This window comes from Dendrobium catenatum, unplaced genomic scaffold (assembly GCF_001605985.2).
Source record: "Dendrobium catenatum unplaced genomic scaffold, ASM160598v2 fragScaff_scaffold_390, whole genome shotgun sequence".
NCBI lineage: Eukaryota > Viridiplantae > Streptophyta > Magnoliopsida > Asparagales > Orchidaceae > Dendrobium > Dendrobium catenatum.
Window position 1 is genome coordinate 5,861,484 of NW_021318852.1, and position 12,825 is coordinate 5,874,308.

The 12,825-nt window shown below is 35.5% G+C and overlaps 1 protein-coding gene across 1 annotated transcript; it reads left to right on the forward strand.

Moving 5' to 3' along the window:
- The first annotated feature begins 10,454 nt into the window (after positions 1 to 10,454).
- On the forward strand, positions 10,455 to 12,217 carry LOC110097588 (glutathione S-transferase F11). Its single transcript, XM_020824067.2, has 3 exons — positions 10,455 to 10,659; positions 10,819 to 10,867; positions 11,440 to 12,217. The coding sequence occupies exons 1-3, from the start codon at positions 10,513 to 10,515 to the stop codon at positions 11,907 to 11,909; spliced, it is 666 nt and encodes a 221-aa protein (XP_020679726.1). The 5' UTR covers positions 10,455 to 10,512; the 3' UTR covers positions 11,910 to 12,217.
- The last annotated feature ends 608 nt before the right edge of the window (positions 12,218 to 12,825 follow it).

The window sequence follows — 12,825 nt, forward strand, 5'->3', positions numbered from 1 at the left end:
ATATGGCGCATCCTGATTGGTCTCCTAAAAGCATCCGGTGACCTCACATTATAATTTCGCCTTGAAAATAAGTGATTTTTATAAAATCTATCTTAATTTTTTTTTTCACACTCAAATGTCTTCTTCCAATTTCAAATCAAGTGGAGTGATTGTAAAATCTTTGGGGAGGATTATTACGAGTTAATTTTTTTACTGCATCCTAAAACAATTTTTTACTCCAAATATTTAGTAAAATTTAAAATTGTCTAATTGATAGTGACAAAAAATATTATAAGTAGATTAAATTGTTGCTTGAAAAAAATCCGTAAAATCTATGATAGTCTAATTGCTAGTGACAAAAATCACAAAAAATTTAATGCTAAATTTATCAATCCAACTAATGAGATATATTTTCAAAAAGAAGCCTTAGAGGCTTATTAAAATTACATTCCATAATTTTAGAATAAGAATTAATATTAACTAATAATAAAATAAATCAAAATTTTATACCATAAAAAATAAAAAATATATAAAATAGCACATTATCATAGAGATCATATTAAATATAAGTTATATTAGACAAAAAAAATTTCATTATAATCATGCATGGTACTAATTCCTACTAGAAAAAGCTTGTGGCTCTATCAATGGCTACAAGGAGTTTCGAACAAATCTCTTCACAATCTCATGTTCATCTTGACAAAGCAAACTGAAACCTGAATTAGCCGAACAAGAAGCCTCTTTTATCAGCACGATTGAACATTGTTAAACCTATATTTACAAGGATCTTAAGCAAAAACTATAAGCATTTCCAGCAGACCAATTCAAGTTTTGAAGAGAATCAACACCAAGTTTGTGACTTTAACAAGAACCCTAACCCTAAATCCTAAAGGGGTCTGGATGGTGCCAAACACCTTATCGAGCTTCAGAAAAGCTGACTTTCAAACGATCAACATGAGGAACATCAACCCGTGGGAAATAAAAAAAAAAAAAAAACGTGGGAGATTTCTAAATGCCTTCACGATTTGGATCCCTCGGTTCCATACACGATCAAATGGCCCTTCCGAGAGATTTAACGCCGGTCGCGCATCTTCCCCTTCCCAGGACGGATCCCAATCGAATCCTTGGCTTTCTCCGAATCCGCATAAGCTCCCCCACCTGCTTCAGGATCTTGATTGCCGATGAGGTTATGGATTCCACAGAATCAGAGAGAACAAGAGAAATCTCCGGAACAGACTCGATGCGATGGCCGCGAGCAAGGTCAAGAGACGGAACAGCGCTTGCAGCAAGCGCGGAAACAACAGCATATCGACGCTGGTTAATATTGACGCGGCGGTGCGATCGGCTCCAGATCTTAGTGGCGCCGAACATTCGGCCGTCTTCCCCTTCCCCTTCTTTTCATCTTGGCTGACGTCGCCCAACTCTTCCAGCATATCGTCGGGCTTCTGCTGCTTCACCGTCTCATCATCCCATTCCTCGGAGGCTGGAACGAGATCAGATTTTGGCCTGAGAGGCGATTGGGTCAGCGATTCGTGATCTTTTCCTTCCATCTCTGCAACGGGAATCAGAGCTTCTGCGTGAACAAGAACGATGGATCGAGAGGGAGTTTTGAGCGATGGGAACTGCCGAGCGCCGACGGGGTTAGGGTTTCATAGAGCAATCGGAATCGGTTAGACGGTTACCAAAGCGGGAAATCGTGGAAGTTATTCTTGTCAGTTATTCTTATTTTAAAAAAACATTTAATTAGAATTTCTTTCTATTCAGAGCCGTCGGATTTATATCAAGATTGGCATAATTTTAAATATTAAATGTAATATTAATCTCAATGTAAATCCGACGGCAATGAATACATTCTATTCATTTTGCAACTGAACATGATAACGTATTTTTTTTCCTACTAGTATAATTGCACGTCCCACGTTAACGAAATTTAAATAATTAAGTAATATTATAAAATGGCAAATATTATTTAATTAAATTTAAAATTTTTATGAAGATGTGTAACAAATAAATTTATCATTAAAAATAATTGTAACAATAATTATATTCCTAATTTAAAAAAAATTAAAATTTGAATAAAATAACAATAAAAAATGTGATATTAAGACAAAGTTGATAATATGATGAAAACTTTGTATTAGAATATTTTTTTTTTAAAAAAAATATAATGATTGAATTTAATGATTTTAGATATATTTTTAAATGAGTGTAATATAAAAATAATATATATTGCATCCATCACAAAAAATATTTAAAGACTTTAATATGAGTCATAATAAAAAATTTAGTCGAATTATCATTATAGTTTTTTTTTAATATATTTAGAAGATATGTAATTCAATGTCTCATCATAAAGCAAAGATAATAATTGTTGCGTCCTGGAGTATTCGCGGTGGTGGAGAAATATATAGTTTAACGTCTTAGCATTGTACGAAGATCCAGCACACACACAGATAAAAAGAGAGGGTGTAGCGTTCATAAGAGACACCAGAATTTTTTCGTGGAAACCCTTGAAAAGGGGGAAAAACCACGGGGCCTGGCCCAATTTGAATGAATCCACTAGTATTTGCAGTCGATTACAAATGAGGCCCTTCTTAGGGAGAAGGCCTTGGCTTCATGATACAAATATACATCATATAGAGCGCATTACATAGTAGGAGTTACAATAATCAACATAGATGTGTTTGTTTGGTCGGCATGGCCATAGTCGATAGGATAGAGGTCGAAAAGATCGTAGTTGGCAAGAGATCGGGATCAGAAAGACCGTTGTCTGTTGATGGAGGTCGGAAGGGCCATAATAGGCAACGGAGGTCTGAAGGACCGTAATTGGCAGGTGATTGGGATCTGAAAGACCATTGTCTAGTGATGGAGGTCGGAAGGATTGTAGTAGACGATGAAGGTCTGAAGAAGGACCGTAGTAGGCAACAAAGGTCTGAAGGACCGTAGTTGGCTGGAGACTGGGGTCTAAAAGACTGTTGTCTGGTGATGGAGGTCGGAATGATCATAGTAGGCGACGACGATCTGAAGGACTGTAGTCGGAAGGACCGTGGTCGGCAGTATACTGGGAGAACGTTGGGCAACAGGTGGTGGCTTAGTGGAGCTCAAGGCCTCAGGTAGTGGTCTGACAGAAGTCTAGGCCTCAGCTGATGTTCTGGTGGAGCACACGGCCTCAAGTGGTGTTCCGGCGGAGGTGAGGGCCTCAGGTGGTGGTCCGGCAGAGCAACGACGTCAGGCGGTGGTCCGGCGGAGGTGAGGGCCTCAGGTGGTGGTCCGGCTGAGCAATGACGTCAGACGGTGGTTCCGGCGCGGTGGGAACCTCAAGTGGTGGTCCGACGGATCAACGACGTCATGCGGTGTCCGGCCAGAGGTGAGGGCCTTCAGGTGGGCTCGCGAGCAACGACAGTCAGGCGTGGTCCGGCGGTGGTGGATAGCCTCAAGTGGTGGTCCGGCGGAACAACGACGTCAGGCGGTGTCCGTGGGTGAGGCCTCAGGTGGTGGTCCGAGCGGAAGCAACGACATCAGGCGGTGGTCTGGCAGAGGTGAGGGCCTCAAGTGGAGTCCGGCAGAGTAACGGTGTCAGTCGGTGGTCCGGCGGTGGTGTAGGAGCCTCAAGTGGTGGTCCGGCGGAGCACGACATCAGGCGGTGGTCTGGCAGCAGGTTGAGGCTCAGGTGGTGGCCGGCAGAGTAAGGTGTCAGGCATGTGTGCTCGGTGGTGGTGAGAGCCTCAAGGTGTGGTCCGGGGAGCAACGATGTCAAGCGGTGGTCCGAGCGGTCGGTTGAGTGGCTTCAAGTGGTGGTCCGGCGGAGGCTACCTGAGCGTCACGGCGGTGGTCCGACGGAGGTGAGGGCCTCAAGCGGTGGGCCGCGAAGCAAATGGCGTCAGCGGTGTTCGGCGGAGCAACGGCGATCAGGCGGTGGTTCCACGTACATATCTTAGTGAACACATTACAAACAACATTAGACCACTAAGAGACGCAAAGATTAAAAAACCAACTAAATTCAAAAAATAAAAAGAAAATATATCAGACTCAAATGAAAAATAAGAGTTTGTCATCACCACAAGGAAAAATTATTTTATGCAGAGTCGAATGTAGCTCGACGTCCAGATTCATAATTAAATGATGACACATATTTTAGAATTTTATTCTTGACCCAATGACCCGACATAACTACAATCATGCATTTTTTAAATTAGTGAAACCACGAAAGCTTCAAAATATTTCATATGAAAAAAGGGATAAAAATGTTTCAAGAGCTCCCAAAGCAATGGAAGAAAAAAATCCAGAAAATTTATTTATTTTATGGTTTTGCTTGGTCTTAGAGGGAGAGGAATGAGCGAGAAGTTAGAATACAAAATTTATGAATGCAGAGATAGTCATCGGCTAGGGTTTTTTTGACTTTTATTTAGTTCATCGGCGAGAATTTTTCATAAGAAAGGACGAGCAACAACTTTAATTTAATGGCATATATCAAAAGAGAGACGATTTGGTGCGAGAGAATGCAAAGCTTGCGCAAATATAGAAAATCGACGTTGTGCGATGAAGATTGAATATCAATTTTGATAGCCGTTGAGAGAGAAAAACGAGAAACAAAAGATGAAGATATCAATGATTTGCATAGTTTTGTGCTATTTTTATTCATTTTAAATCTTTTTAACTCGTATAGAGTTATGCATAAGAAATATTTTTTAAAAATATTATTGTTTTTTTCCTAATCTTTTGAGCTTGTTCACCAATTGTGTATTGAATGTGTAATTGATGTAATATTTGTCGTATTGTGTGTATTGTGGTATGTTTGGCTTTAGTATGTAATATTGTTTATTGAAGCGCATGCTTAATTATTTGTGTAGTGATGTGTATTATGTGTATTGATGGTAGTGATTTTACTATTGCATTGCTTGTGTATTGATATTTATTTTTATTTGATATGCTGTGATTGATGTGTATACGTGTATAATATGTATTGGTTGGTGGTATTGTTTAATTTTGTGTATTGAATGTATATATATACACTACAGGAAATCACTGATTACGGCGGAATTCCGCGGCTTCCGTCGATTCCCGAGGCTTCCCGAGAACTTTTTCCAACAATAAATTTACGGCGGCTTCCGCGTTGACGGGCAATATTTCCCACGGAAATTTTCCGGCGGCTTCCGACGCTTTTCAAGTTTCCGGCGGAATGTTGAAGAATTTTTATTAAATTGATTAAAATTATAACTATTTAAATGATTTTAAAACAAATGACTATAATAATATTAATTTTTTAGCTTTTTAATTAATTTAGTTGGTTATCTTAATTTTATTCTGGATATAAAGTTTATTTCTGTTGAATAAAATAGTTAATAAAAAAGATTTGACCAAAACACATTAATTCATATATAATTTATTCAAATATATTTAATTTTTTATTATTTAAGAAATTTTTTTATTTAATTTAATAACATATTTTAATTAAACGTATAACTAAATTATTTTAATTATCAATTAAAAATAAAAATAAATGAAAGCATAATAATATGTCATAATGTTCTAAAAATACGAATATACTACCTTTACTATTTTGCAGGATCGCGCGCAATTGGTCGGGGCTTGGGGATGCGGGTGAAGGCAAGGTTCGAATCGCAGGGTAAAGACAACGCGGGAGCGGGGGTCGCGCACCTCGGCCGACTGGCTCATGCGGGCCGAGGTCAGGCTCGGACAGAGCGGGCGCGGTCCGATGCTACGCGCGGACAGGCAGCGCTGAGCGGCCTGCTGGCGGGGTGGCGGGACGTCGTATAGTGGTAGCGGCAGTGCGTGAAGATTTTTTTATATTTTTTTTTTAATTAAACCGGCGGTTTATGCCCGCCGGCAAGCCGCCGGCATTATTGGCCGCCGGAAAAAGCCGTCGGAAATAATTTTTTTACGCCATTTTTACCGGCGGAAAAAATGCCGTCGGAAAACCGCCGCTAAATTAAAAAACCGCCGAAAAAGGCTCAAATTCTGCCGGAAAAAGCCGCCGGAAATGGGTGATTTTCCTATAGTGATATTACTGTATATTTTGTTGTGTATTTCACTGTCTATTAGTATATATTATTGTGTATTGGTGTATATTGATATATATTATTGTGTATTAGTGTGTATTTTTACGCCATTTTTACCGGCGGAAAAAATGCCGTCGGAAAACCGCCGCTAAATTAAAAAACCGCCGAAAAAGGCTCAAATTCTGCCGGAAAAAGCCGCCGGAAATGGGTGATTTTCCTATAGTGATATTACTGTATATTTTGTTGTGTATTTCACTGTCTATTAGTATATATTATTGTGTATTGGTGTATATTGATATATATTATTGTGTATTAGTGTGTATTGATGTTTATTATTGTGTATCATTGTGTATTACTGGTGTATTATAATGTGTATTGATGTGTATTGGTATATATTGTTTTGTACTACTGTATATTTGTATGTATTGATGTTTATTAGTGTATTGTTGTGTATAATTATTGTGTATTATTATATATTTTATCATATATTTTGTAGTGTATTGTTATATATTTTACTGTGTATTGCTATATTGTATTGTTGTACATTCAATTTTATATGAATACAAAATATTTTAATTGATCATTTAAAAACTTTTTGAACTTTTACACAGCTATGTATCAAAGAAATTATATTGAAAATTGTAATTTTTTGGTCTCACGAATTTGTTCATTTGATGTAATTTTTAAAATTTTTTTTATAGGGACATGAGATTCTAGAATGAAATAATTTGAGATAATTATATGAGAAGCATTTAGTGAAAATATAAACTTGTAAATAATTATCTTTATTATACTCTTGTGATAAATTATTAGCATTCTTTATACTTATATACTTTTTATTTACAAATTAAATTGGATGTTTGACTTGTCAATTAATAGCAAAAGTTTACTTAAAAATATATATAATATATGACTTGTCAATTAATCAACTCTCATAGTATTATCATCTTAAAACAAATTCAATCTTAAAAAAATTATCTTGATCATATTTGATTTGACCTATGCAACAATATACAACAATACATAGTGTGTATTACAAAAAAAATTAAAATTTTCAACATAATTTCTCTAATATAAGGCTGTGTAAAAGCTCAAAAAACTTTTAAATAAATAAATTAAATATTGTGTATTCATATAAGGTGAAATACTTAATAAAACAACAATATATAGTGCATATTAGCCAAAAAATCATATTTTTCAATATAATTTTTCTAATAGAGCTAAAGCTTGAACGCTTTCAAATGAAAAAAAAATATTGTGGATTCATATAAACTTTAATACTTAATAATAATACACAACAATACCTAGCAATATATAGTGCATATTAGCAAAAAATTATATTTTTCAACATAATTTTTCTAATACACAATTACGTAAAAGCTCTAAAAATACTTTTAAATGATAAAACAAAATATTTTGTATTCATATAAGCTTGAATACATAACAATACACAGTCAAACACAGTAAAATATACAATAATACACAATAAAATACATAGAAATACACAACAAGACACATCAATACACAATAATATATAGAAATACACAACAATACAAACCAAAACACAATAATACACACTAGTACACACAAATACATAGTAAAAACACAACAATAAATACAATACACCAATAAACACCAATACACAATAAAATATATAGTAATAGAGAACAACACACATCAATACATAATAAACTACACAATAATACATAGTCAAATACATAGCAATATACAATAATATTCAACAATAAACACTAATACACACCAACATACAGCAGTACACATCCATATACACTAATACATAATAATATAAAATAATAAATAATAAAATAGACATTAATACACAATAAAATACATAACAACACAACAAAATATACACTAATACATTGTAATATACATCAATATATACCAATACACAATAATACACAATAATTCATATAAATATACACCAATACACATCGATAAATAGTAAAATACATATCAATGCATAACAATACACAGTAAAATACACAACAATACACAATAAAATACATAATAATACACAGCAATAAATATCAATACACACCAACACATAGTAAAATACACATCAATACACAATAATATACACAATACACATCAATACATAGTAATATACAACAATACACACCAATACACAATAAACTACACAACAATACAAAATAAAATGCACAACAAATTACATAATAATACATAGCAAAATACAACAATACGTACACGCAAATACACCCCAGCACACATTGCATTTTAGCAAAAAATCATATTTTTAAACATAATTTTTTTTTATATGCAGCTATGTAAAAGCTCAAATAACTTTTAAATGAACAAATAAAATATTGTGTATTTATATAAACTTGAACACATACAAATACTCAACAATATAAACATAGTAATCCCGGATTCTGGCCCGAGTTGGGTCGTCGGGCCGCACTGTAAAGAGTAAGAGCACGTGGCGACATATTATAGGCTACCTGACGTAGAGCTACATCAGGTAGCCTGACGGAATAAAAATTCGTGGTTTTGGCGGCGATCACTTTCCTATACTATCTGACATTTGGGTACGTGGAGGAAGAAGAAGCCAAATGCTCGTTCGAATTATCCAGCTGATCTTTTCCAGGTTACAAACCTTTTGCATTGATTGTGTTCTTGAAAGCTTTATGAACATAGATCTTCATCGCATTGAAAACTATGATAACGGTCTCTTGAGGTGGAGAAGTTTTTGTGTGGAGTCTGGACGTAGCTCTACACCTGAAATCCAATTAAATTAAGACATGTGGATTTCTTAGTGCTATGTATTTTTTTCTTACGACCTGACGATCCGATCCAGCCCAATCATGAAATTTTTGAAATTTCGATAGCCCATTCATTTGTGTATTTGTAAAGCTTGATTGCATGTATTTTTGAAATTTTTGAAAGTAGAGTAAATGAAATGCATGTATTTAAAATATAGTTGCTTGATTGCATGCAAATCAAATGAGGAGGCGAAGGAGATGAGAGATTGAAATTCTTCGACATTGGATGAGAGGAGGCGAAGGAGATGAGAGATTGAAATTCTTCGACATTGGATCACAGGTTACCTGATGTAGCTCTACGTACCCAAATGTCAGATAGTATGGGAAAGTGATCGCCGCCAAAACCACGAATTTTTATTCCGTCAGGTTACCTGATGTAGCTCTACGTCAGGTAGCCTATAATATGTCGTCACGTGCTCTTACTCTTTACCGTGCGGCCCGACGACCCAACTCGGACCGGAATCCGGGATTACTATGTTCGCATATTGCTCGGTATAGGCTCGGTATTGCTAGGTATTACTCGGTATTGCTTGACAATAACGAGAAATAAAGTTCTGTGAAGGCTACCGAGCAATACCTAAAAGAACTCGGTATTGCTCAATATTGCTTGGTATAGGCTCGGTATTGGTCTTCACATAATACTATTTTTCATTTTTGTCAAGCAAAATCGACCAATACCTAGCAATATCGAGCTACGCAAACTAGCGGGTCTGTTCCGGGTCGGGTCGTCGGGCCGCGCGGTAAAGAGTAAGAGCACGTGGCGATATATTATAGGCTACCTGACGTAGAGCTATGTCAGTTAACCTGACGGAATAAAAATTCCAACACCACAAAGGCATAGGGGAAGATATTGTACTTAAAAAGATATTTGATTCCACGAAGAGATTGCGCATGCATAGGAAGCAAATGAAACAATTAACCCAATAACACCCATTACAAGCTTTGTAACATAGCCAAGGACAGCCATTGCCCAAGCAATCTCTGCTCTTTCTCCCTGATGATACATCTCCTCTAATGTTTTCATACGACTAGGTCTTCTTTTTGAGCTATAAGATTAGAGACGTTATTATGTGTGGTGTTTGGACGAGAGAATTTTTCAGATTTATTGAATATTTATTGAGTATTTATAAATACTAAAAAAAATATTCAACAAATACTTACAAAATTCATGAGCACACTCAATAAATACTCACAAATGAATATTTGCTGAGTATTTGCATATACTGAGCAAATCCAAATAGTTCTCCCATCCGGACTATGCACGTAATAATTCTCGTAAGATTAATGAGTTTGTCAAAGCCACAATTAAGTCATTAGAAAATTAACACAAGAGAAAAATATAGATTATGATTTTATTATTAATTTTAATATTTATATATGAATTTAAAAATATATTTAAAAACCTATAATTTACAACAAATTTTTAAAGTATCAAACTCCTATGTGTTTTATATTTCACAATCAAATTATTGAGAATTTGATATAAAATATATATATGAGTTAGAATTTTTAAAAATAGTGATATGAGGCCGTTGAAGCCAACAACCTTTGAATCCAACGGTCCTCATATGATCTCTTCTGACTGTTCGGTGCTCACGTGTTTACCAAAATCTATTATAAAAAGAGAGCATAGGCAAGCCATATACATAGCTAGCTTTTGCCCCTTCTCTTTCTCCTTTTTTTCTTTCAAAAGCGCTTTTGAGAAAGCTATGGTGGTGAAAATCTATGGCATGGCTTCGGCCGTTTGCCCTCAGAGAGTTATGCTATGCCTCATTGAGAAGAAAGTTCCCTTTGAGATTGATTTGGTTGATCTATCCAAAATGGAGCATAAGGAGCCTCACTACATGGCCAAGCAGGTTTAATTTTTTATTATTATTATTATTTTCTTTTGGTTATTATTATTATTATTGTTATTTTTTTTTTTTTTTTTTCTGCCTTTTTGGCAAATTTCTTTTTTTTTTTTTTTTTTGGTATTTTTTTTTTTATTTTTTTTTTTTTTTTTTTTTTTTGTGCAGCCGTTTGGGCAAATTCCATATATTGTAGATGGGGAATTTGAGCTTTTTGGTTAGTGCCCAATTCCTATTTATATTTTATAGTAATGAAATTTATTAAATTCAATATAATTTAAAATGTTTTTCTTTTCATTTTAATACTCTTAATGTACTAAGAATTTACTCAATTTTATTATTAATTAAATATTGGCTAAAACTTCCAACCCCGATTTAAGGGCATCTTCAACCGAAAAATTCATTTTTCACTCCAAATTGCAGTCATTCTTCTCCAATCAAATGTTATTTCTTCTTCTTTCTTGCACTTTCTGCGAAGGTTATCAACTTTGACGCGCTTTTCTCCTCTTTCGCGTACTTCTTTGGCAAATCCCACAGTGAACTTTTTTGGTGTAGGTGAACAGTCCGACGCTAATATTGGCGTCGCATTGTTCATTTACCGAAATTTGGCGTATGATTTAGAGTTCAAATGAACCAAATGACAGATAACATATAATGGTATGGAATTTGGTTGGAGATAGTCTAACATATCATCTTTCCCATTAAAAAATTAAAATGATCTTTTAATATAGTTAGAGATATTATTGATCTTTTGTAAAGAGTCAATGAACCATTTTGATCATTTGATAGAATCGCGTGCAATCATCCGCTACTATGCGGCGAAGTACGCAGAGACAGGCAGCAAACTATTAGGCGAGAATCTTGAAGAGCGCGCGCGAATAGACCAATGGATCGACATAGAAGCCATAAATTTCAACCCACTAGTCTTTCCCATTGTCTTCAACCTTTTCATTCTGCCAAAACAAGGCCTGGCAGGCAACAAGGCCGAAGCTGACTCCTTTGCCAAAAGGCTCTCCAAGGTTCTGAATGTGTATGAGAAGCAGCTGTCCAAGACAAAGTACTTGGCTGGGGATTGTTTCACACTCGCTGATCTCACTCATATTCCCACCATGCGTGCGCTTGTTGAGGGATGTGGAATGGGTTGCATTTTGGATGATAAGAAGTTTGTGAAAGCTTGGTGGGAAGTGATTCGAGCCCGACCGGCGGTGGAGAAAGTTTTGGAGTTCATGGAGTCCGGCGCACTTCAATACTCACCGTGATTGATAGAGAATGATTTCGGTTGGGAATGCTTTCCTGCTGTTTCTTAAAACAATTTTTTAATATAAAATTTTTAATTTTTATATTAAAAAACTGTTTTAAGAAGCAGTAAGAAAGCTGTCCCAAATCAAGCATGAGTTTCTAAAATAGTTGTGTTGGCATGAGTTATGAAGCACTCAGCCTGTCAAAGTACTTGGGATTGGATGAGCTCTGTCTGCTTTACCTGATTGGGTCACAGGCTGCACAATTTCTGTCTCTTTAGAATAATTTGATTGATTTTTATTTAAAGAAAGACCTTTGAAGTCTCAAATGGAACCATGCATGCTACTAATTCCAAGAAATCTCTTCACAATCTCATGTTCAAATCGATTAAGCAAACCGATTAAACCTAAATTAGCCGAACAAGAACCCTCATTTAGGGGCTGTTTGAAGCACCTAGGATTTGATTTAAATACGATTTCATAAATCTTCTGTGAGGTCTAAATCTTGGTAACATTCATGATAAATCTCATTAAATCCGATGTAACTGTTTGGCTATAGAGCGAATTTAACGAGCGGACTCTTCCTCTCGAGCGAATGGATTTCGTAAATCTGACAAAAAATAGGATTTTAGAAATTCAAGATTTAGCATGAAAAGGCGGAATTTCCTGTCTACGGTGGCTTTCATTTGCCGTGAGATTTGATTTTGCATTTTAGGCCGTTTGGCTGAATTTCGCTCAAATCCGGCCTAAATCCTGCTACCAAACAGCCCCTTAACATGATTGAACAGAGCTAAGCTTATATTTACAGCGTTCTGAAGCAAAAACTTTCAGCAAAAACAATTCAAGTTTTGAAGAGAATCAACATGAAGTTGTTTTACTTCAACAAGAATGTCGATGATGAAAGAGGAGATCAAAGAAGATAAAAATGAATAAAAAT